At 38.7% G+C, this 26,327-nt stretch overlaps 2 protein-coding genes across 3 annotated transcripts in view; one reads left to right on the top strand and one right to left on the bottom strand.

The window, feature by feature from the left end:
* The first annotated feature begins 5,966 nt into the window (after positions 1-5,966).
* On the top strand, positions 5,967-13,689 carry LOC122666914 (nuclear transcription factor Y subunit A-10-like). 2 transcript variants are annotated; one of them, XM_043863027.1, is made up of 8 exons: positions 5,967-6,168; positions 6,665-6,841; positions 6,878-6,931; positions 10,960-11,078; positions 11,195-11,263; positions 12,353-12,493; positions 12,944-13,354; positions 13,448-13,689. In XM_043863027.1, exons 2-7 carry the CDS (start codon positions 6,730-6,732, stop codon positions 13,346-13,348), a joined length of 900 nt encoding a protein of 299 aa, XP_043718962.1. In that variant the 5' UTR covers positions 5,967-6,168; positions 6,665-6,729; the 3' UTR covers positions 13,349-13,354; positions 13,448-13,689. The 2 variants fall into 2 exon arrangements, with proteins under 2 accessions (XP_043718962.1, XP_043718961.1); XM_043863026.1 differs by having other exon boundaries at positions 5,969-6,168; positions 12,944-13,689.
* Positions 13,690-15,066: 1,377 nt separating this feature from the next.
* LOC122669878 overlaps positions 15,067-26,327 on the bottom strand; it is a 36,599-nt gene continuing 25,338 nt past the window's right edge. The window contains exons 2-3 of the mRNA XM_043866757.1: positions 15,801-15,908; positions 15,067-15,717 (exon numbers count right to left, since the gene is read on the bottom strand). Coding sequence (XP_043722692.1) covers positions 15,406-15,717; positions 15,801-15,908 — 420 coding nt within the window. The 3' untranslated portion in view covers positions 15,067-15,405. The remainder of the gene's footprint in view (positions 15,718-15,800; positions 15,909-26,327) is intronic.

The raw sequence follows: 26,327 nt of genomic DNA on the forward strand, positions 1-26,327 counted from the left end.
GGTCTAAGCTCTGCGTGTCTTTGTTCACCACTTCTCCTAGTGTTATTTTAGACTTGTTCTTAGTTCCCACAGTGAGCCTGTCACCAAAGGAGTTGTTGTGCAACCGAGAATTGCAGCTAAATTGCCATCTTCAGACAGTAGCCTTATGGAAGAAAGATGTGTTCTTATCTCCTTCACTCAACCATTGGACTTGAGAACATTGTGCCCAGTACCTCTCTTCTTCAAGCCAGGCCTCCTCAAGCTTCCCAAGTAAAGGCACCTCCTTTACCTAGAGAAGATCATGATTTTGGTGTTGTTGTACTTTCCCCAACTCCTCAGAGAGCCATGCATTTTGATATTTAGATTGAAGTAGGTGATTTAAGTGTGATATGTCAAACATTGAAACTTCAATCCAAAATCCTTGATGTGAACTGTATTATTATTCAAAATAGAAACATATATTTATGAGAGAATTTTGTTGTAACAAAAGTTGGTGATAAAGATGTTGTAACTTTACTTTTTAGTTCTTTTAATATAATACATTCATTTTTTTTTCAATAAGGGTAAATCATGTCATTTCATTTAGATAATGAGAGCTCTTAAAATGACATAATGATAACAAGTCACTTTCAAATTATTTTGAAAATCTTTTTCTACTCCTCACTTAAATAACTTTTAGGAATAAGACAAGTGGACAATCAAAGAAAGTTACTCACTAGATAACAAGATGCACTCTTAAGGATGTAAATAGAGCAACTCATTCTCTAGCTAAGAAAGTCATGTCCATGGCATGTAGGACAGTGTGGCCTAACTCCACTCTTTGGCTTACGGAGTCTGATTCTGCTTCAATGGTTCTTTTTGTCCAAACGAGAGTTATCCCTTGGTTTGTCCTCCAAGATTGGATAATTAGTCAATCTTTCTTGAGATTCATTCCTTGGAAGATTACTCACTGCTACAGAGAGACTAATCATATTACGGATTTCTTGACGAAAGATACTGCTACTTTTGGAAATTCTGGGTCCATGATCAAATTTCCAGATCATATTGCAGAGGAACTTGCTTTTGATGCTATGTCTCGTCCTAGATTCAGGTTTTGTTAGTTGTTGGAGGCAGCCTGAGCCGATGGTTAGTCCGTAGGCAGGTGATGTCTCCTTTTAGCCTGGGAATGCCCAGGTTTTCTTATTGCCTTCTTTAATTTTTTTCTTGTATTTTTCCCAGATCCTTTGATTAATGAATCCTTTTAACTAAAAAAAAAAAAAAGGAGAAATCTGTAATCAAAACGCCTTGTCCTTGGCATCTCCTTTCAATTAAATATCCCTTTACCCAAAAAAAAATATGCACTCTCTATTTTTATATAAATTAAGCAAAAGACAAATAAAGACATGACATCATCAGGAAGGGGACCGTGATCCAACTTCAGTTGATTATTTTATTTTGTAGGAAACTAGGTTGATTTTTTTAGGTGAAATTAAGATTTCTATTAGATATAACCTAGTTATTAAGTGAGATCAGGTATGAAATTAGGTCATTTAAGATGGCCTAGTTAATAATTGGATCCTAAGATCTAGACAGTTCATCATGCAATATTCAAGGAACCAGCTTGGAGTAGGCATTAAGGATTCCTCTCATGATTGGCATTTATTTCATTGTAGTCTTTATTAAGAAAAATATTAATTATTATCATAAATTTTCTTGTTCTGCAAAATTTTGAGACAAATTATACCTAAAGAGTTGGTGAGCTTGGTTTGGGTTGGTTCCAAAATACAGATAGATTTTACAATAAATGACTCCACCCGACGTGGATCACAAATCCTAACGTGCACTTGTGTAATGTACTGTAGTGTAGTGTAGTGTAATGTAGTCTCAAAAGGGATCTCCACTTGGTCGAATATTGTTGACCCACAAGAGATCCACACGTACGCGTCTATACTTCTAAACTAATTATATATAGTGGAGAAACTTTTTTTTTTTTTTTTTTTTTTGGTTGAGTATACAAGCAATAAGCATCATCTTTAATTAACTAACTAGTTCATGGGGCTTCATGTTCATGGGGGAGCGAAAAATATATAAATCAAAAAAGGAAATAGATCATGGATGAGGGGACCAGGGATGTAGGGTAGCCTTGTTATGGGATTTTCCTGTTTCTTTTTCCCTTTTGTGTTGATTGATTAGCTACTACTCTTAGTGTGTTAGGCATGCATGTGTTTGCATTGTCTATTTTGCAATTTGAGACCATAAATATATATATATATCTAAGTGAAACTATAATGGATGACCCACACACCCATGCCAAGTTCTGATCTTTATAACACCCCCCCCCCCCCCAATAATAATGACTTTAATTAGTTTTAATTTTGCACTTTCAAGGGAGACCTTCAACTATGGATCGAGGCAAAGTTCTCCCATCTTAAAAATAAATTAATTAATCCTATCTTAGGAGTATTAATGCTTAACTAATGAGAGCCCAAAGGAAGTGCATGGTTTAATTAAGCTTCTCACTGTTTTTAATAGTCCTTTTTAGTACTACTCTAAGCCAAGAACCCTTCTTGCTTTAGAGATTTGGCAATGTCATTGCAGATTATAGAACAAACCCTTCTAGGCTACAAGACAAAGATTATGAAAGTGTGATACCCACTTAACTCAGATTTAAAGGTCGATACACATTGGTTCAAATTGCTGTTTTTGAGCTTCTTGAATGTTAAATCAGACAATTTTAACTCTTAACCCTTTTTAGGATTGAGATTTAATTAATAATGGAACTAATTAATCTACAAGTTGGGCATAGGGCAGTGGTACAAAATTCTTGTTTCATAATGCTTCAATTATTTTGGACATCTTATCTTTGGAAATGATAAATGAATTAGATGATTGGATTTTATAAACAAGCCTAGATGGTTGACATTTTGGCTTTGGTCAACGAAATGTTAACAAATTCACAAACTTTATTTGAGAATATTTTTCTAAAATCATAATTTTAAAACTTTGACTACTCTAATAATTGGCTGCTCTCAATTTTCGTATTTAAGAAAATTTATTATACTAATCCAAAACAACATTTTGACCAAAACATAATTTTAGTTTATTTAGCTCAAGTAGAGTAATTGTTTTCCTTTGGTATCTAAAATATCTAACATGTATAAGACCAATTCTTTGATAAATAGGTCACCTCCTTTTTTTTATTTTTTGGGAGAGGGGGGGGGAGGGGGGAGGGAAAACAAAATATAAAGGTCAACTCTAATGTAATATTCATTAATTCAATCTTAGTGTACTACCTATTCTTGTTTCTTCTACCTTGTACCTTGTATCTCTACGGGAAAAAAAAAAAGAATTTATCTCTTTTCATTGATATATATCCAAAACCTTCCTTACCTGTGCTAAAGAATATCGCAATATAATAAAAAAGATAAATATTTTAAGAAAATACCAACGATTCTTGTCTACATTGGAATATTTTGATTTTTATTAAGGAATACCTTCATCTCCTCTCCTTTTCCCACAAAAAAAAAATAATAATAATAAAGAATAGTAATATGGAATAAGTAAAAAAGTAAGCCAGTTTGAAAGATACATACGTCAAACATTACTAATAGAAAAAATATATGATTTGGAAAGATACGTAGATTACCATCAAACTTTTAAGTTCTAATGAATCTAAACCCTATGCAAACCCGCCTCCCCCCCACCCCCCAAAAAAAAAAAAAGAATTTAATGCTGAATTTAGCTTGTCTTCCAGGGAGGCGTGCGCCTAGGGTGCTGCCAGGGGGCATCCAGCGGTTGAGCTATGCCGCACACATCTCGATGCACGCCTAAGGATGTGTGCAACACAACCCAACGGCTGGCAGTTCCCTGGGCGTTCCCTGCTCCCTGGAGACGATCCTGATCCTTTAATGCTTATTCTATTAGGATATTTAATCTTATAAGAAAAGAAAATTCCTTTCAATAATTCATTAATTTGGTGATGACTGTATTATGGATAAAGATTACTCCCAGAGTCCTAGATTGTACCTAAAGAGGGGGGAAAAAGGTTGGGGGGGGAGGGGGACAAGTGGATTAGTTGCATTGGACCATGTGTGATGATGGCCCCACCACTTACTCCTATCAGACTTTGGACTTTCTCCACCACCAAGGTCCCAAACATGGATTTGTATAATAATAATGCAGTTATTAATGAGAAAGAAGTATACATATATAAGAAAGAAAGAAAGAAAGTATTTATAAAAAAAATGACATCAATTGTGGGGGAGGAGAGGTGATCATCAACAATCCAAGTAGGTTGAATTTTGATGTTCACTATGGAAGTGTCGATTCAATTTCCACCAAGATGTAAGTTCTAAGTAGGGGTAGTGGTCCAATTAGAGGATCCTAAGATCTTATGAGTCCCCATGTGTTTTTTTCTGTGGGATACATTTTGGTTCGGTATTAACTTTTTAAGCATTCTTAGTTGAGGCTGAGTGAGAGAGAGAGAGAGAGAGAGAAAGAGAGAGAGGGGATTAAATTAATGCACAAATGCTTTCTTTTAACTTTTGGTTTTGGGAGTTTTTTTTGGGGTAAGGAAATAGGAATAGTGGAGGTTTGGAAATTAAATTAACTTAATTAGTGACTTAGGAATCATCATGTAAAAGGTGCTAAAATCAAACTTTTCTACCACCACCGGACATTGTCAGTCAACAGCAGCTTCAACTCCAAATAGCTTATTGGAGCTCCACTCCAGCTTGGCCAAGGTGGGCTTGCCGGCTTGGTTAAATTGTCAACTCAGGAGATCATAGACAATAAATTTTAAATTTGAGGACCTTGTGATCTGAATTCTGAACCATGGGGTTTAAGTAAGCAAAATCTGGAAGCAAGGGATCGGCCTCCATGAATTCCAATTCTTATTCAGCCGGAATCGCCCTGAACCCTAGAAAATTAAGTACCGATCCAATTGGGTCGGAATCTATTGTCTGATTTTGATTCCTCAAATCATAGTCTGAAGTGATCAAATCGGTTATAATGGGTAGTTCTAAAATTCCACACTTTCTGTCTAAAATCTGAACATACCACATGGAATCCTTTGGGACGTACCCAATGTATGAGGCTCTCGCTATTGCAGAGTCTGAAGAGGCTGTTTCCAGAATGATCCTGTGCATATAAAAAAATAAGATTTTTACTGATATTTGATTGACTGTGCTGGTGTGCACGCTATCATAGAAGCTAAGAGCTTAGCATTTTGGTTTTACCATTTCATATGCTATTTTGAACCGGAATGATTTGATCCGGCCCGACCATGTACTAATGTAACCAGTTCCCTGTGATCAGAAGCCCAAGACAAGCCTAACTCAAACTAAAAGGTTGAGCCGAAGCCGAATTTGGAATTTGGCTGAGTTAAGCTCAGGTGGAAGTTGAGATGAACCATCATCCAGGGGTAGACCATATCCATGGATGGAGGAGGCATGGACCATATGAAACGGGGACCATCTATATGACTCATTATCCCTCCAGGTGTTAATCACTTATCTTAAGATAATTGTCATTATTAATGAATATCGATCTTCTTTAGTTTTACAATTTGACTGTTATGGTTTTGCGGTTTTGCCTCGTTTGGCCATTTACCACATACTTAATTTGTTTTCTTTCCTTGGGGCTTAATAATAGTTTAAACCCAGAGAGAAATGGAGCCATAGAAAGCCATAGAAGAATAGTTTTTTTTTTTTTTTTTGTTTTTTCTCAAAAGAACCCAACTTGGATTAAAGATCTGTAAGGGGAAAGGATTCTAACCGTTGGATGTTTAGAAAATTATATAAATTAGAACAAATATCAGATTTCAGATGAAAGATTCAATATTTCCTCTTATATATATGTATAGGCAGGCACATACCCTCTTATACATGTCCATGCACCGAGTTGCAGACCCTTTTTACAAATACTTGCATGAAAGCTTCAGCCCATTGGTCTCTGTAATGTAATTCCACGTTACTATATATAAACATACTTTCTCATTAGTCTCTCTGTCTCTCTCTCTCTCTCTCTCTCTCTCTCCACTTGATATTGTACAGGGCACACGCTCTTGCCAAATGGGGTTTCCTCCTTATGCGTGAGCTGGTTTGGCAATTGAAAGTTTGAAACGAGTCTTTCATCCCCCATCCCTTTCCTTTTCTTCTCTTCTTTCGTTCTTTCTGTGTCAAGTCTTTCATTATTGACTTTCCTTACTGAGTAAGTACTCATCTTTAACTTGCCTCTTCTTGTTACCCTTCTTTCTTCATTCATGGACTGTTATCCGTTTGTGCTTCATTTGTTTTAATCTAATGATTGAAGGTTTCCTGGGTTTCTTTAGTTAAGTGGCCTACAGTGAATTGCAGTCTGCTCTGTACTCATCTCATGTGTTTTCTTGTGAAGAATTGATTATGGGTTTTGTGTGTTTGCTCTGAATAGTGATGTGGGTATCCGGAATTTTGCCTTTTTTGGGCAAGAAAAGGAATTTGAGATAATTCTCACTTCTTCCAGTCTGATTTCTCACTCCTTAGTTTTGTATGTCCCTCTTAATCGAGTTGGGGGTTACCAGAATCAGCTAGACTTGGTTACCCTGTCACAGTGTACTGATTTCAAAGATATTGATTTTATCTTCTTGTTAGAAGTCGCCCATATTTGCTTCTCTTATTTGTTTCTTCATTCTTTTGGGAGAAATTGTGATTGAAACTTCGGTTTGCAGGTGACTCGGTTGAACTTGTGAAGAAAATTCGGTGGTTTGGATTATTAAATCTGTGGGTATCGAGGATGGAGACTATTTCTGCAAAAGAACATGGAAGCAACTTCAATAATCCCATTTTCCAGCTGTCTCCGGTTACTTCTGTGCCTTGGTGGAGCGCTCTTGGATCACAGCCGGTCTACCAAGCTGCTTCTCGACAGGTACAGCGTGCAACAGACCCTGCGACGTATAAGGAGGACAACAGTACCGCTCAGTTCACTATCTTTCCTGGTAATCTTCTCACCTTTGCCATTTGATTATGCCATACTTGCTATGTTAGTGGTGTTTCTAGAATCATATTTCATTGCTCCTTGTTTTAAGATTAATTGGGTTTGGTATGTGAACCGAAAAGTTCTATACAATTGTTGCCTTTAGCTTCCATACAAACTTTTCTGTCAGTTTCAAATAGATTTGACAGTCTCTCTGTTTCATGATAAACATCTGCTGTTTCCCTTTCCTGCATGGCTGGACCAATAGGAATCATTGTGTTTGAGGAGCTAGAAATTCACTATGTTTAGTGGATAAATGAGTTAAACTCCACAAGATAACCTATTGGATAGGTTCTAAAGTCTAAATGTTGCACTTTCTGTTTAATTTTAGTCCTTTTTTTGGTTGCAGTTCTTCACTTTCTTCATTTGTAGCTATTCTTCAGTTTCCAAGGCTCGATATTGATTTTCATGTACAAAGAGCAGACACTGAAGGTGGTCCAGGACAGCCAGTTAAACAGTTAAAGGGCATAGAAGTGATAGACTGGGAATTAATAGCTTATGGATTAGAATGGCAGTATTTGATTGGATATGGGATAATGTATTTCAGGGAAACTGTGTATATAAGGCTGGGAAATGGGCTGTGTGGAGTAATTGGTTTAGAATGGAGGGGTAAAAGAGATATTTTAAGGTAATGAAGAAGGGTACAAAAGACTACCTCATATCCCAGACGCGTGGTCTGTGGTGTCCACCTTCAGTCTCTAAATGTCTTAATAAAGTTTGGGTCACACGACTCACCAGTGGATTAACAGCCAGACTAAATTCTAGATCCAATAGTCAACATTTTAAGTTTATATGGACTGTCATGTTCATACTTGTTGATATAGAGTTACAGCTTCTTTGTTCTTGAGAATTATGCTACACATGGGCATCCGTTTGATGTCATTTAACACTTGCTAATGTTTTTTTAACCTGCAGTCATTTGGAAACCCAGTCAAAATCTGTAAGGACTTTGTGTGGTAACTATAAGAATTAAGAGGACTAAAGATAGATGTTAGTCATGTTCTGATTTTGATTCAAATTACAAGAGTGAGATATACAATAAAATATCTCTATGATAAACTTTTTTATGACATCATTTTGCCTAACACCACCTGACCCATTCATGCATGCCAGTATGAGGAGAAGCATGTGGTCGTAGAGTGTCATTTCCTTAAAAAAAAGCTGATAGTATATATGTCCTTCACAGCATCCGTTAAGCCCCCACATATTTCAATAGGTTCACTGGTGAGAAGCCAAATATTACTGGTAGTCCTCTTTGGGAAATTTAGAAACCTTATTCCCTTGGTTAATAGTGGAGCACCAAGTCATAAGGATAGGTTTGCTGCCTAAATCTCGCCTTAATTATCTCAACCTCTTGAATGAGATGGTGGGACATGTAGGTATTGGTGCAGTACCCCCAGAGACCCCAATCTGTAACACCATATGGTGGTCTTTAGGTGTATTGAATATTATTTCAGTACGCCAACTGCTATATGAGAAAGAATCAAGATCTATGTGAAGACCCTAATCTTTGGGTACATACAAGCTGGAAAGATACTAAAGGGAATCCTGATTGTCATTTTATTAGAAAAAAAATCAAACAAAATAAAGGGTATCTGACTAGTTAATGATCGAAGGGTTCCGTCGACCATATGGTGCCCTTTTAACCCACACTAGGCACTTTCGGGATAATACAGTTCCATGTTTACCTTAAAAGGATCCTGATTCCTGAGTTAGTGGAATATCAGGCATCTGAATAAAGATAAGGTTGGATTTTGGATCTAAGCTGGATGAGGTTGTGTTTGATCCGATAAGAGATGAGTCAGGGAACTAGGTTAAGATGGAAACTGGGGGTAATATAAATTCATATGAAAGCTTATGGCATTCTGAACTGGGAAATTCTTGACTACAGGGAATGCGGATTACGGTGCAAATGTAATAAGTGGTTGAAGACATGTTACTCTTAAGGCATCCTTCTCCATTCTTGTTAACAGGTCTCCGGCAGTTTCCTTTAGGGGTTTGTGGGATTGCTGCAAGGGGATCCTTCATGCCTCTTACTTTTTTTATTTGCGTCCAAACCTTCCTATAGATTGACAAGAATATCTGTTGAAGGTGGAGGATGGTTTGGGTTCCAACTGTTACAATTCACTGAAGTTCATTCAGAGCGATTTTGACAGCATTTGCGCATACCAAATAAGGTTTGACCAGAACATAACTTCTTCAATATAAATCAGATTTAAGCAATTTGGGATTTGTTGGAAAGCTGGTTTTGTGTTCTACCTAATACTAGAAGTCTCATGTAAAAATAAAATCATCTGACTAGTCAAACTTCTTAGAGAACAAGAACATTTCTCTAAATCGTGAACAATTTAATTACTTATAGATAAGATCATATTGTCTAAGAACAGTATAAATCAAATGTATGTTGGATTGTTTCAAACTTCCAATAGCTTGCTTCTTCAGTTCTGTTGTCTTCTAGTTCTATGTTGATTTTTGATGACTTGACGTGACTTAATGTGGCTTAATGTTGATTTTTGATGATATAAGGTATATATTGTAGCATACTAAATAATGTTAGAAAAGGGAGAAATAAAAAACAACACTTGGGGGCGCTTTGGTCGCCTAGGCGGGCGCCTTATCGCCTAAGCGCATAGACACCCTCCAACGCCTTGGGTCGCTTTGCCGCCTTGACAACTATGATCCTGGCACCAGTTGTAGGTAGGTTAGAGAAGCTCCAATTAGAGTTTTAATGGCATAGGAAAGGCGATCAAACAAAATACTATCTTGTAGAGTGGGAGAGAGGATGATGGGGTAAAATGTGGCATTATTGGGGGGAGTGGTTGTCACAGTTTGGTGTAGAATTGGACAGCTTGTGGAGGTGGGTGATTGTGTCTAAATGAAATCACATTGACTTTGAAGGGTAATTGACTATTATTGTGGGGGTGGTCAGAGAGTATAGTCTTGGAATGACCATGGTGGGTGTGGGTGTGCTGTGTATATGGGTTACCATTTGAAGCTACAATTCCCAGAAGCGTTCTCTATCGTGTGGAATGAGGAGGCTACATATACGGATCAAAGTGAAGGTGAAAGAGCTTAGGAGCCTAGATTCCAACAAAATTTATGTGATTTAGGAACTCAACCCCTGTGAAAGATGTGAAATTTATTGGAAATTACTAGCACTAGGGATGGCCAAGACCTGAAGTTGGTAGAAGAATTAGCTCAAGTAGTAGAAACCATCCTTGGTGCAATTATAAAAATCTTCGGCTTCCAGCACGAAGTATTTGCAACTGAGAGCAGCCACTTTGTACAAAAAAAATGTCTAATCCAACCCTCCTGGGACCCTGCGAAAGCGGGACTTTCACTGGGTTATGGCTACTGATCTTCTTACTAATCTGGTAGCTAAGTTGAATTTTTTGACCCTTTTTCTCCTCTTGGATGTGACAGAAGTTTACTCTGTATGCCCTTGGTGGCAGCAAAATTCTATTAAAGGTGGGAATAGTTTCTGCTTTGTTATAACATGTGGTGGATGATTATGGTGTTTCATGTGAGCACTTGTTTGATATATAAAGTTATTTGCAGTTTTCTCTTAGTACATCACAATTAAAGAGAAGAGGTATATAAAGACTCAGATCTGACAGTACTTCTGCTGATGATTTAACCATTGAGAGATTGAGTAACTTTATGTAGAATGTATTTATGGCCTTCTCCCAATTTGTAATTCTTTTCCTGAATCCAACAAGAAAATGTCTAATTCTGTCTCTTCTTCTTTTATACAGTTTCCATTGTATCTTATCTGGCTTGGACATTCTTCTCCCCCACCCCTTCCTTTCCTTCTTTGAATAATTGTTTTACTTCCAAAAAAAAAAGAGTGAAAATAGGTCTATCAATTTCCAGGAGTTGTTGATCACAAACTTTTAGTCATTGTTTGGATTTGTCCCCACCATTCCTGGTCTTCCTGGTAACAGAGGTTGGTGCAACTCTTATTTGACCACCTGAGAATTTCTTATTCAGGTGATGGCAAAGACTATGTGAAGGCGCAAAAAGCTCAGCACCTTTCCTCAATCTTATCTCGGCAATCATCTCTGCCCGAGTACCAAGCTTCTGTTGAACTAGGACTTGCTCAACCGATGGTTATTTTCCCATTTTGCCTTGTGCTTTGGCCATTTGACTTGATTGATTCTTGATTACAGTAATTTGGATTCAGTTGCTGATACTTCTCTTGTGTCTCTTTGTTGACAATCTGTAGGTGTGTACGAATTATCCCTATATAGATCAATGTTATGGTGTGTTCACAACCTATGGAGCTCAAACAGCGGTAGGTTTTTCTTTCCCCGTATACCTCTTCTTCTAGTGCTCTTCACTCTCTAGTAAAGTTGTCAGAATTTCAAGTTCTGGAGTTTCTATTTCTATGGTTCTTGATGGATTCTTGATGGAGCTAAGTAGCTTTAGATATATTGCATATCTTGATGGAATACACAAAGATGTGTTGGACAAGTGACACCAACAGACCAAACAGATAGACTGGATGATCCTAATAGTGAAAGTTTTTCCTTTTGACAGCAGGGGTTAGGCAGGAGCCTACCAGTTCTGAGGGATAAGAACCTTAACTCTTGGAGGTTACAAAGACAAGTTTAATGTGAAGTATCCATATCATTGAATTCGAAAGGAACAGCAGGAAGAACTGGAAATTGCAAATATATTATTAAAGAATACAAAGACAATGACCTATTAATTCCTTTTACTAATAAAAGAATTGAAGCTTATGCTACCAATAAGCCTCAGAGTGGGGATAGTAGGCATCAGCATATTTTCTGTACAACATGACAAATCTAATACCCGGGTTGAATCTCTAATTGTTTTCAGGAATCATATTTTATAAGATAATTGAACATTTATAAGGCCTATGCATGATGCTGGGAATTGAAAATTTTGTAAATATGAAATCTCAAAGCCAATTAAAGGGAGTTGGAGACTCCTCAAAAGGCATCAATAATACAGGAATCTAGATCTCTCAATACTGTTCTAAAGTTTCCAAATAGATTCAGCATAGAGTTCTGGCATTCCATAATTCATGGATGCTGTGCTACAGACTTCTCATATTAGTATGAGTGTAACCAAATATAAGATGGGAGAATTATGTATGCATATGTGTAAAAACAAGAAAAGGAAAAATTACCTGAATATATTTGGAGAATGAACTAGAGAAGACAGCCTTATTGAAATATGTCAACACGGCTAAACTTACTGATATTTGAGTTTTATAGCTCTTCAGTTATTTTTCTTTTCTTATGTGTTGTGTCCGTAAACTATTCAATCCAATCTCTGGCTTTGACTTTTAGTAGTGATCATCTTATTTAGTCTGGACATGTGATGGCTAATTCCTTCCCCTTTCACAATGATTCAGGGTCGCATGTTATTGCCATTAAATGTGACAACAGATGATGAACCTATTTATGTAAATGCTAAGCAGTACCATGGAATCATTAAGCGCAGGCAATCTCGTGCAAAGGCTGAGTTGGAGAATAAAGTGTTTAAAAATCGGAAGGTGCAGTGTTTAAATCTGAATGAACCTTAAAATCAGATCCCAACCCCAAAGAATACATTATTTTGCAAAGTTATTGTTCTGTTCGTGGCCAAATATGTTGATGTGAATGATCAGGTGTAGTTTAGAGGGCCATTACCCAGTGTTGGTCCCGCCTATGCGGGTCCGGTTAGGGGCGAGTTTGGGGACGGTCCTAACTTCTGGATTTTTTTTGCAAAATGGCCACTCTCAAGACTCAAACCTGGACATTTGCCCTGGCAGTCCAAACCTTTTCCCATTGCTCCAAGCAATGGCCCCTAGGTGCTTAGTTTGGAGGGTATACCCCAAATAACCTTGCCTGTTTATAACTTCTGTAGCATGGCTTGCCAGTCAATTTTATTAGTCTATTTTCCTTTGACTGGGCAATAGTTTTCAATGTTGCATTGATCTAGGTTTGGATTTTCTTTTCCACAGCCTTATCTACATGAATCACGCCATCTCCATGCACTGCGTCGAGCAAGGGGATGCGGTGGCCGCTTCCTGAAGACAAAGAATGGAAACAGTGGGAAGGTAGGGACTGACACTGGCAAAGCAGGTGAGGGGCAACTTTCAGAGTCTAATGGTTCTCCAAGTTCAGACGCTCTACAGTCCGAGAGTGGCAATTTAAATTCATCAAAGGAGGCATCTGGTGGTTGTTCAAATCTGTCAGGCTCAGAAGTGACTAGTGTGTACTCTGGAGATCTCAATCTGTTTCAGATTGATCATCTGCGCCCATCTACGTTCCACTCTCTTTCAAACATCATGGTAAGTGGGCAGGGTATCAATATTTCCAATAAGTGGGTTGCAGCAGATGGCTGCTGTGACCTCCTCAAAATTTGAATGTGGGGATGGCTTTGGGGTTGTGTAGGTTGTAGCTTCAGTTTGTTGGCAAAGCTCTAGAGCTATGTAAATCCTACGTAAGCAACCCCATCCCTGCAGCAGCTAAATGGAGCTCTGTTGCAGCGTTGTTTGTGGCTGTTGCAATGGGCTCTTGTTGAGGGATAGTCCCACCACCATTTGGCTGTTTAAAAGGCAAATCATTCTTGGCTTATCTGCATTGAGGTTCTCCTGGTCACTCACAGTCTTACGGCTGTTGATGGTGCTGGAGATCTTAATTGTATTGTATTATAACAAAACTCCCTATCAGTGTTTGGTCAGTTGGTGCACTAGACTTGAAAATTTGGATAGAAGTGTTGTTGGGTCTCGTTCATGTCAAAGACTGATTTCTGCTTGTATCTCTTTAACTCCTTTTAGATATATTGTAAGAATATCTGGTGTGTGTGTTGTTTTGTCAGGCCATTTGTAATGTTTTGTATGTGCTCCTGTGCACTTGTTGCAGATATTTTAGTTGACAATGAGATCCCTTTCTCGTGTAAATACGAATTTTCTATTAGCCCAATTCAAGGTCTTGCTCATCACAAACAAACTGATGCCCCAGGGACTGTTTGGATTGGGGTTTCGGGCTTGGCCTGGACCTGCCCAGAAAAACTTCCATGCCTATGAAGCCCCAAAAAAAGCCCACAAAAAAAATTTTGTTCTTGGTGAGAGCATGTGGGAAGCTGTGCAGTGGATACTCTTGAATTTGAAGTCACAGGATTACCTCAGTTTTGTGTACTAAATCGATCACTGATGTGTTAAACGAATATCAGAACCTGGAAATCCAAAGGGTCATCACCGTGGCCTTAACTTATCAGAATGGGTTTTTTTTTTTCTGGGGTTCTGTATTGATGCAAATGTCTTTTTTGCCGAAATAAGTTGTTCAAGGGTTTTGAGTCTCGGAATCCGACTGGGCAGGCTCCAATCCAGCTGATAGTGGCCAATATGACCGATATTGACAGCATTGGGGCCGTATTCTTCAATCCATTCTGCCATACCAAAGATTTAAATCGTTGTTGTTCATGGACTTGAGCCAATAAGATCTGATGCCTGTACTGGGTTCTTTGCTACGACCCACCGTGATGTGAGAAATACTGGACAGGTTGGCAGGTAAAGGTTAAAAGAAACAACGTTATACCAGGGCTGTGATAGGTCGACCCGGTCCTGGTCAAGGATTGCTTCTTTATTATATTTTGGGTCAAAGAGTACGCTAACTGGCTAACCAGTCGCGTAGCTCCTGCAACAGTTGCAGTAGCCAATGAAAATTGTGCACAGAGGCACTGGCTTGGATGCAAGCCCTTTCTCTATCTTTTGCATGGCTTCACTGATGATCCTCAGAGTGTTGTGTAAGGTTCTTGGGTTCTTTAACTGTGAATCTAGACGAACTACTGAAAAAAAATGCTCCTGTGAAGGACGCAAGATCGTACAAGATTGCTGGACATACAACACCTAGTTCTGCCGTGTGGCAAGTCGGATGGTATTCTGAAATTTTAACAGTGCCAAAGTCGAATAATTAGCTCATGCTGAAGAACAGGAAAACCATTCATTCTCAAGAAAATGCTCTCACCGTGGAAACCTTCTAATTATTTTTCCGTTCCAAAACATCATTGTCAAACCAGGATTTGGTCACTATAACAAAAAGTATGACTTTTTAACAACTGTTGGGGGGAGGAACTTAAACATTGGCAGCCCATAAAAGATCCAGTTCATTCAATACAAAGTCTACTAGTCACAATAATTCTGAGATCCAGTGCAGTTAAAATACCAATAAGGTCGAAAGGAGAGGGAAGGGGAGAAGAGATCAGGTAGTATCAATTTACAGAAACTTTTCAGAACCACAAAGAGAAAAAGTAAGAAGTATGAAATAAAGAACAGTGAACATCACAAAAACTTCCAAAGAAAAAAAAAAGGTAAGAGATGCAATACAATACAATGCTACAAGCTCCATGCTCCAAGCGGAACTCCATGAAAGACATGCACCATCACCCATTGGCGTAATCCGGGCACACATCAACCAACAATCAGAAGAAATTGTTATACTGGCTGGTAAGAGAATTCTTGAGGTTTGAATACAGGCCATAGAGGGAGTACTGCCGCAGGTTTTCCACTTCATACCATGAGTTAAGTGAAACATAATGCTTATCTGTGCCTGAGAATGCCAACTGTATCCCAAGGCTACAATCTGCAGAGCCCCCTTGTCCTTTACATTGAGAAGTTCTGATTGCACAATACTGTTTGTTCAGGCACACGAAATTAGACTTCCCTGAGCATGAAGAGCATCCATCACTCTTCCAGTAGAAGTTCTGCAGCCGACCTTTATTATATTCAAGAACCTGCATTCATAAGATCAAATCAGTTCTGGTAGGACCGGAATAAAAGAAGGAAAAAACCAACCCGAACTGATACCATCTCCTACCAGAGTAAAGCTGGTAACAATATAGGTATTGTTTGCAACAAATTCAGGAATGGACCTTGCCGCATACTTCCGACCCGCAAATGCCACCATGTACCCGCCATAACTTGCCTGGATGATCAGTAAAATTACTCCATAGAGATTAATTATCATATCAAATGGTGATACACATGTAGGGAATCAAGGAAAAGAATGTCCTTTTTATATCTTTGGAAAATCATCCTAACATACATAGTAGAGGGCATTTTCATTATCAGTGGGCTTAAATGTGATAGATGCCTCCAGAAACGATGAAACTTTGGAAATAAGTTCTCTCACTCCGAGTTGAACTAAAGGAAATTATCAATTTCATTAACACTCCCCACACCCCAAACAGAAGAAAAAGGAAAACCTTAGAGTCCTTGGCGGCTTGGTTGACTACAGGTAAACTAGAGTTTAACAAGTAATCATATAAAGATTTCTGAAACTAAGAAAGTTGGAGGTCAGGACTCAGGAGGGTGAAAAACCAATAAAGATATGCAATATACTTATTTTAAATCCGCCAAAAGAGAAAATTAAGACATCTTATTTAAACAAAAAAACGAAAAAATATACAGCAAGTGAGGGTTCTAGCTTCTGTCCATTAAAAGCAAGACTGCATGCAGAGCTTAAAATATAAAAAATAATATCAATAAAATAAAATAAAAGCTGTTTATTATGTAAGAATCAAAGAAATAGACAAAAAGAAGAAACAGGACCAACCATCCATCCATCCAGACCAAAAAAAAAATCAAAGTAATAAACTATAGCAAACAAAGATGCTTAAGTGAGCAACTGTCCAAATAACCCCTTCCCAACAGATCTACTGTTCCTCTAACGCAATTGATCGTGTGCCAACTATTCAGCAACTCAGCCCATTTGTGGCCTATTGAAACAGAACCATAATTTCAAGAATATCCTTTCTTGCTGACACAGATTCCTTAATATCTGAAGTTTCCACTCCATGCAAAGAGATAACAAGAGGAACCAAATGCTAAGGTCATCTACCCATAGGACCGAAAGCCAAAGTCCTCCAACTTAACAGCAGCCTAAAAATGGGCAAACCAGAAGATTCCATAAAGGAACAAAAAATTGTTCTAAAATATTTCTGGAGATGGAAAATTTTGTAACAGCATATGGCAAAACACTTCTAGCATCATCTGATTTATCTCTACAAAGACCGTCTCTATTCAAAATATTCGATCTGCCATGGATCAAATGATCAGTGATTGAAATCTTGCTTTAGTTGCAGTCCACATGCCTGGAACTTTAGTTCTACAAAAAGACTTGGAATAGACAGATGGAAGGTTTGTACTGCACAATTGATGGTAACATAGTTCAACTGAAAAGTAGCATTACCAATTTTAATTCCCTTGATTGGAAGAGAACAGTTGATTCTCTTTGCAACCTACACAGCCCCTGATGCAGTTGCACAAGCCTGGCTGGACAAAGCCCAGGCCAACGAGAACAGGGCCTACATTTGGCCTCCAATTACAGTAGGGGTAGTTATGGTATTTTACCTTTAGTATTTTTGTAAACAAAAATTGATTTGAAGTGGGGTCTTTAGAAGCTACCAACCGGCATTGGAACAGGGGTCTAGTTCAGTTTTAAGTTGGTCTTTGAGTTAGATGTAGAGTAGTTGAGTTCAATTTTAGTTTTTAATAATTTATTCAATTTCAGTTTGTAAATAGGAAAACATATATGGATTTGTTCTGTTAGCAGCTATATATATAGCTGCTAATAGAATGATAGGTGGAAACACTGTGCCAACGGACATGGCTATATTAGGGCATAACCAATATAGCACCTAAGCGACCAAGAAAGCAAGGCAAGCTCTACTGCAAAGATCCATATCATACTGACTGGACTTGGTAGCTCAACCGCTCAACCTTACTGAAGAGACCAGACTCCAGTCCATCCTTCAACAATTTCATTGCCTGGACAGCCAGCCCCAGCCTATGATAATTGAGCTTAGCTGGCTCTTCAGCTTTCGAGAAGATTCGGACCGTCACTTCTCTGTGTGGAGAATGCCCCCCTTATTTAGTCAGTTATTTTCATAGTTCAGAGAAGATTCGGACCGTCACTTCTCTGAAAGCAAGGTTCTTGCCTCCATCTCTCCTCCCTCCTTGGAGTGGGGGGAGAGCGAAGCGAGGGGGGAAACGATCCATTCACTAGAACATAATGGATCAAAGTTCAAGTACTAAAAGTTCTCTTGAGAGAGCCCCTGTATCAACTTTTTGTAAAAAATGCCTTTCTCTACGGTGACTTGCAAGAAGGGCAGCTGCCTATTGTAGGAAATTAACAAGAATAAAGGAGGGAAAGGATGGGTAACACCTGAGAAGAACTCAGATCTGAATCAAGCTGGGAGAGAGAAAGAACAGAACTGTCAACCAGCTAGCATGTGCAGTAGTAAAAAAACTCAGAAATTCTATTATTCCACTGTGTGTTGATTAGAGGGATAATATATATCTATATATAGTTGCTTATCTGGTGATCTGACAACCTAATGTCCTAATGGTTGTACCATAAACTGTGTTTTATCTTTCAAAACTGTATTTTGCATGCACCCTAAGCATTTCATACGCTTCTTGATCATTTCTATGTGTATCTTGCGTCTCTCCGATATGATACAATATGTCTCTTAAAATCATCCTACCATTATAATACCCAATACCGATTCTTTAAACCTTGGTTTGATCACATCTCCTAGGATGGTATCTTCTCCCCTATTAGCAGAAATGGTTTTTATCCTACAAATAATGCATAATCATGTTCTTATAAGGCTTCCACTTCATCAAGCTTCAATCAGGTTCGGTGGGTTGTCTGGGAAGATCCAGTCACATCCAAATCTTGCTTGTTCAACTTGAAATATTTTAACTTTTAATGATATTCTTCCCAGTAGACGTAGTTTAAGTCAAGCTGTAAATGAACTTAATGTCTAGGTCCATTATATATGAAAATGAGTGAAACCTGCTGGAGTATTTGTTTCTCTTATCTCTTTCTGTGAAATATGGGAAGCTTCTCTGCTTGGCATTTCCCAAATGCTACCTGCCAACTCTTGGCCAGACCCTATGGTGCAATCCCGGGTTCGAAAACCCAGTCTGGGATTGCTATGGGACCACTCAAACACTAATCAACTCAAATATTAGAAGTAACGGCAAATATGCAATTTCTATAACAGTTCAGCACTCTATAAATGAAAAGTAACAAGCATGGTTGTAAATTCACTACGTCAAAACAACCATGATTTCGATCAGGTTTTTGACTATATTCAGCACATTTCGCAAGTTTTGACCCCGAACCTGATTGAACATTTGAACCATCTATATAAATTCACTTATATCTCCATCGAAACTTTACGAAACCTGGGCTCAAAATGGTATCAAACCAAGTTTGGCACTGATTTATGCCAAATATCATTTAAGTAAATGATTTTATAAAAAATCATACCCCCTATTTGAATCAAATAAAAAATAGTTAAAAAATCAAGTTCCAACAAAATAAAGAGACAACCACCCATTTCAAGAACAAAAACTAAATTTTCAGTTGTAGGGGCAATTTTCAACTTTTAAATGCTAGGGTTTTTCTCAAATCTAAAAATTTCATAAATCTTATTGTGATAGAACATCACTAAAAACCAAAATAGCAAAAAAACAATCTTTGGTTTTGATGTATAAAATTTATTTCCATTCAGGGCGATTTTAAACAGCATTCGTGCACACCATATAAGGTTTGACCAGAACATAACTCCTTCAATATAAATCCGCTCTGATACCAGTGGAAACTGAAGGATCGTACTACGAGTGGAAACTGAAGGATCGTACTACGAGTGCTCAGTGTGTGTGACTGTGTTCAGGGAAATAAGGCGGAAAAACTTATGATAAAACTTGGTCTTATGAGATTTGAAGATAAGTAAAAAATGCAAAGAAATTATAAACTTGTGCTTTTACAGGAGATCTGAATTACATTCTTGATATCATTCAAGTCTTGGAAATAACTTACTGGTTTTGGGAGAAGACTAATAGTAACTACTTGCAGGAGGCAAGCCTTGATCGGGGACGAAAGCTTGATACAGGTTTGGTTACAAGATTGGGGCTTGAGGACAGGACTTGTGCTTCGATGTTCGAAGTCTTTTACAACTTCAAAAATAAAAATGAAAAACTAAAATGCTTGACGAAGGCCTGGAGAGGATAGAGCTGAGTTCTCTTCTCCAAAAAACTCCCCCCTTTCTTCTTGCGAAGTTCGGTCTTAAGTAGACTTTTTTGGGTCTTGAGCAGGGCTTGCGAATCACGAGGTGCCTCCGTGAATCACGCGTCTTTTGTCCTTTTGGCCGAAAGAAGAATGGAATCAAACTTTTACTGTGGCCGAAAGATGATTGAGAAATGTCGGGTGGAGGGTCCCAACTTGGACGGATGTGCCGACATTGCTTTCTTGTTTGCCTTGTGAAAGGCATCTCGAAAAGGGTCTTCTAGAAAGATTCTTCCCGGTGGTAGTGGGGACACGTGGCATTCCATATCCGGGGGCAGATTGTTTTCCACATTGTGTTCGTACTTGTTTAAACTCAATATTTTAATTGCCGAGTTGTGGCAATAGTGTGATAGGAGTTATCCTTACGTCACACTAACGTAGGCATCCTTTTCCCTTTCGGGTTGCCGGATTGCCCGTTAGCTAGGATCCATATACCCGGAATCCGGGTGTGCTAATGGATTACTTCACGGGTCTCGAGGCTGCCCGAGTTTCTTCTTGTAGACTTGGGCGATGAGGTGGAGAATTGTTGCGTTACTTCTTCGGGCTCCTTGTTGGGATCTTGGGCGTATTCTCCTTGATGGAGATGCGGCCCAATGGATCCTCACTAGAATGGGCTCCCCGAATGGGCTTCTTCTTCTTGATTCTATTGCGACCAGTTGAGCGCGATTTACGCTGCCGGGCTTTGGAGCGACTCTGCTGCAGTTGGACTTGGATTTTCTTGAGCACATTAGCTGGGCCTTAGTTGGGCTGTAATTTGGGCTTTGTCTTTGGACTTGCTAAGGGCTTTGATGAGGGTTTCCTTGGAGCATTTTGTGAGATCACATTTATCCCACCATTTTACTCGAATCCTCGATGAGGGATTGATGGACCACTCATCGGTCTCTTGTCCGGTGGTCTCGTATTCCCGATACATTATCCATGCAAGTTTGCGGTGGATAAAAAACCTTAAGAGATCTTGCTTTCGGGGATGCATTCGGTGTCTTGACAAAATACATGATAGGCTTCAAAAATGGGATCGGTAAGATGTCGAGGATTGGACCGTAAGTGGTCCACCATTTTGGGAACGATGGGATAGAGCTGGAGAATTTATAATCGAAGCGAGAAAAACCACGAGTGCTTATTCGCGGTTACGTACAAGAATGCATGGTGCCATGCATCGATGTAATCAAAGAAGTGGTACTCTTGTGGTGGTAGTTTTGTGAGAACTTCTTATGTTGTAAAGGGTGTGCGCTGATCGGTAGTCTTGAGGATCTTGAGAATAGTAAGCGATGTGTGGGTCACGAGATTAGGGTCTGTTTTATCAAAGTTTTGTTTGATCTGATGGAATCGTGTATCTATGAGGATGAACTCATAGAATTCTTGGGACTTTGCATTCTTGAGGTATAGTATTGCCGGTCCTTAAAAAATACTCTCAGGCGATGTCATTAGGGGTTTGGCGGCCTTTGGTAAGTTGTTCATCGAGGATACTAGGACCTCGTAGTTTGTTTTTGGATGTCTTGGCTTTTGGGGGTAAAACTTGGTTTGAATCGATGTTGTCGGGTCTGAACAGCTATTGAGGTGGTTCTTGTGTTGGGACTATTTGGGTGGAGCTTGTGGCTACTACTTGGTTGTATGGGACACTTGGAAGAGGTCAAGGCCAATTGTTTTGATGGGGCTGGTTTTGCGTAGGAGCTCTTGGATTTTGTTTTTGGTAGGAGGCTCCTTAGGAGCCATGATTCGAAATGACTCCGGGTCTGCAAAAATTCCCTTGTGAGAAAATCGGGGATGGAATTCATTTCTCCTTTTATGTGTTCTATTTCAAAATCAAAGCTTGATAAGAGTGCTTGCCATCTTGCAAAAATCTGTTTTGATGCAATATTTTGAACATCATTTTTAAAACTTGTTTGGCACTGCTACGCAATCAACTCTTACTAAAAATCTTTTGTTTAGTAAATCACTCGAAATTTACGAATGCATAAGACTCTGATAAAATTTCCTTTTTAATGGTACTATAATTCTTTGGGCTTGGTTCCATAGTCAGGAAGTATCTTGGCTCGGGGTTTCCTTCCTCGTCAATTGTTTGAGGACTCCTCCATATCCTAGGTCGGAGGCATCGGTCTCAACAATTTTTGGGAGGTCGGATTTGCCGAGGAACTAGACGGGATTTCTTTTACTAGTTTCTTGATATCTTGAACGGCCTTGGTATGGGTCTCACACCAGTGGTTGTTTCTTTGAGTCTTTGGTACAGAGGTTCACAGTGTCTTACTTATTCCTGGGAGGAAGTCTCTAACATAATTTAGGCTTCCTAGAAATCTCTGCAATTGCTTCTTTTCTAGGATTTCATCGGGAAACTTTTCTGCAAGACCATTGTCCTTTACATGGGAATGATGGTTCCACGATGTATGTAATGGCCTAAGAACCTAATTTTAGTTTGGAATAGGTCCATCTTCTTTTCGATAGTACTAGCCCATTGGTTTTGACTACTTGGTAGAAGTTTCTAAGGTGCTTAAAGTCTTTGGTCTATGGTGTCCGAGAATATTAAGACATCATCTATGTAAACTATTGCGTGACTCGCATGCGGGTTGAATATATCATTCATTATGTTTTGGAATTCACTTGGGGCATTTTTTAGACCAAATGGCATTACATTCCATTCGTAATGACAAAGGTGTGGTGAAGGCTGTTTTGTATTTGTCTTGTTAATGAACCTGGATTTGCCGATATCCAGTTTTAAGTCAAACTTTGAAAAGATCTTGGCTTTGTGAATTTTTGGAGTAGGTCTTTCTTGTTAGGGATTGGGTATCTAATCCATTGTAGGACATCATTAAGGGGCTTATAATTTATGACCAATCTTGGTCCTCCTCTTTCTATTTTGCATTCTTGTTTACATAGAAAGCGTATGCAACTCAGGGAGACTTCTTGTTTCTAATGAGGTTTTATTTAATAACTCTTGGATTTCTTTTTGCGGAGTCTCTTGAAGTTCTGGCTCATTTGAATGGGCCTGGCCTTGGTTGGAATGTTTTTTTACGAGAATTCCTTTTCGTATGGTAATTTTACTATGTGTCTTTTCTGTGCCAAAAAGCATCGGAATTGAACATAGATTATCTTACTGGGTTCTTAATCTATCAACCAGGTTTTATTGGCTGTTCTTGTAATTGTTCCATGATCTTGATGTGCATGATTTCATTTTTAAATGACTTAGGTGTCTTTCTTTGGCTTTTATACTTCTAATGGTAGGATCCTTTGTTATAGATGCGACTTTTGCTGCGTCCTATTTGTTACAGTCGAAGGTTCTAAAAATTCAAACGTAATTCTTTGTTTGCCTATCTTGGTGGTTAAGCCTTTGTTGGTTACTTTAAAGGGTTTAATTAATTCTATGAATGGTTGTCCTAAAATTACTGTCCATCTAGATTCTTTACTAGGATAAAGGCTTGTTTGAAGCATATGCCCGATTGCATATATGTACTTCGGGTAATTTATCTTGAACATTCATGTATTCACCATTGTTCGTGGTAAGCCTCTGTGCAGTTTTTGGTAATCTTGGGTTGGAATTATTCCTTCTTGGATCTGAGTTCAGGTGGGCTCTGAGTGCATGAGACTCTTGAAGAAAACTTATAGGAGGAGCCTATGGTTAATTTGACCTTTACATGCCATTTTTGGGGAGAAGTATATATGCTTGCTATGAAATTTTGGGAGCACGATTCTTGTCACTGGTTCTGTTTCTTCCTGAATTTGTTTTGATTTTCCTTTTAGTTTAATTAACTCGACTTTTACTTCTTTTATTTCTCTTTTTAAATCTTGGGTAGTAACTTCCGATTTGTTATTCTAGTGTTTTTGAATTACTTGCGGTCTTCCTTTGTTCGAAACCTTTTGGCGACCTGGTTTATATCATAAGCCTTAGGTCTTTCTTTGTTTTCTTCTAAAGCATGCGGCTTCTTCGAGCCTTGTTTTCTAATTTGAGCGTCGCTATTTGTTCAATGGCATCAAAGAAGGATTGTCTTATCATGCCGATGGATTTGGTTTTGAGCCTTGGCTTTGGTGGTGCGGGAGCATTCGCCATTTATGGCGGAGAGGTTATGCGATTGCGTACAGCGCATCCGGTCCCCGTGTCACTGCTACTTTGGACTTTGAGTCTTGATCTTGGTTTATTTGGTTGATGGCCTCATAGAAGACTTCTTCTTAGAGTCCAAATCCTCTGAGTCGGACTTAGCGAATATTTCCGAATATTTTTCTTTGGGTATTCTGGTCCAGGCTAAGTAAGCTAACCCTTTTGGCTATTCTACGATATTTGGCTATGTGGCACTGGTTTCCCCACGATTAAAACAACCTTTGGGTTTTTTACGAGGTAGTTTTGGTATCATCCTTTTTTGGTTCTTACGTGGCTTTGGTTTGGTTGAACCGTTTTTCTTATTGAACCTTGGTTTTGAATAGTACTTACTTGGTTCATATTTTTATACTTGTCTTCTTTGTAATGCTTGGATGATTCTTTGAATTTATGGGATTTTCTTTTATGTTTCTTCTCAGATTTTGGGGCGGGGAACCCATCTCATTCCTGAGAACCCTCCTAGTTCTTTTTTATAGGACTTATTTTCTTTTTTTCATTTGTTGGGCTAGTCTTGGAGTGCGTACGAAAGACATTGCTTCTTCGTGGATGATACTATTTAATTCCCCGTAAGTGTAGCGTCGTAGGGAATTTCTCCGTTGTTCTCTTTTTCTCGGTTTACTGTTTTATCTTTTACGAAAATATTACGGGAGGCACATTAGGAATTTTTCTTTCCAGAATGGGAGATTTGCATCTTCCCTGGACATAACTCGTCATGAAGATATCTTTGTACCACTTAAGGTCATGTAATTTCTGCATTTTAGGTTTGATAATTGTTCGTGAGATCCATCTTTGAGTTTAGACGGATCTCTAGGAAATGTTTGGTTAAGTTGAAGATGAGTGTATTCTGCATCCTCGATAGGTCCATTCTGTCTTGGATTACTTCTCCTTGGTCATCAATGCATCGCATACGGGATTGCTATTCTTTGTTCTTGGGTTAGGACGAAGTCCACCATCCTTTTAATTGGCTGTAAAGCACGAGACTAGAAGATCGGCTCTTTGCACGATCGGAAGTTTCTTTTATCCGGTAGGCATTTGCTACCATTGTCATCTCATGTAACTTATTTTTGATGTTATATTCGGACATACCGTCATGTTCCATTCATGGAGTTACGCCGCTGATAAGAGGCACGGGGATACATTCCCTGTTCTCTATTTGTAGATCTAAAAAAGCGGGTTTTGGCTTGGACCTTTGGTAATAGTCTTCTTGATCCTATGTATGGGCGGGTTTATTTTCTTGAGACCTTATTACATCGACTTGGGCTCTTGCAGAGTCTTGGGATTCCTTGTTTGGTGTCTCTGGTATTACTAAGCCTTTGAGCCTCTGTTGATTTCTTTGATGCATCGACTCTGTTGAAAGCTTTTGCAGATCTCAAGCTTATGTTATGAGGTATGAATAGAGGCCTATGCCTCGAATACTTGGGTGTTCCTCGAGATGGTGAAATTCCCTGGGAATCTTGGGTTTTGTTTGTACTATGTTCTCTATCCTGTTTATTTGTCTTCCATGGTTAGGAGGTCTTTGGTTTGAATAGTTTTCTAGGCTGATTAATTTTTTGTCGCTCTCGGTGTTTCCAGGATGTTGATGCAAGGTGCCCCTATGGTCTCTGTTGCTCCTGTTTTTATCTTGATTATGTTATAGGGAGGATGAATGGATTGATCTCCTCATCTTTATCTGTTATCCAGGAGTTGTAGTCTTGGGTTGGGGCTATGTTTTCAAATGGGTATTCTAACCCACGTGGGCCGGCGTAAATGTCTAGGTAGGTGAAGAATATTATGTTGGTTCTATGTTTGTTCATTTGTTCGTACCAATGTTCTACGATTTTAGCTTGTTGGTGCGGAGTAGTGTTTTTAAAAACCATTCTTTCTTGTCTTTATTTATTGGAAGATCAAAATCTTTTCTTAACATTGGTTTGTCTATTTCGAACTCTTGTTACGCTATTATTACTCCTACCTTTCCTCTTGGTGGCTCCATCCGGGAGAAGGATGGGGAGTTTGGCCTTGTATTGTTTCATCCTGGTTTGATCCATCACTTAGATTTTCTAAACTTTTAAATTCATCATACATCCCTCTACAGGATGCTTCCATGTTGTCTAATTCTGTTAAGTTACTAGTTGGATGAGTGGCGTAATTTGAGGGTGTGCCAGTCGGCTCGGCAGGTTGTTGATGATTTTTTCTTCGGGGTC

Source organism: Telopea speciosissima, chromosome 7 (genome assembly GCF_018873765.1).
Source record: "Telopea speciosissima isolate NSW1024214 ecotype Mountain lineage chromosome 7, Tspe_v1, whole genome shotgun sequence".
Classification (NCBI taxonomy): domain Eukaryota; kingdom Viridiplantae; phylum Streptophyta; class Magnoliopsida; order Proteales; family Proteaceae; genus Telopea; species Telopea speciosissima.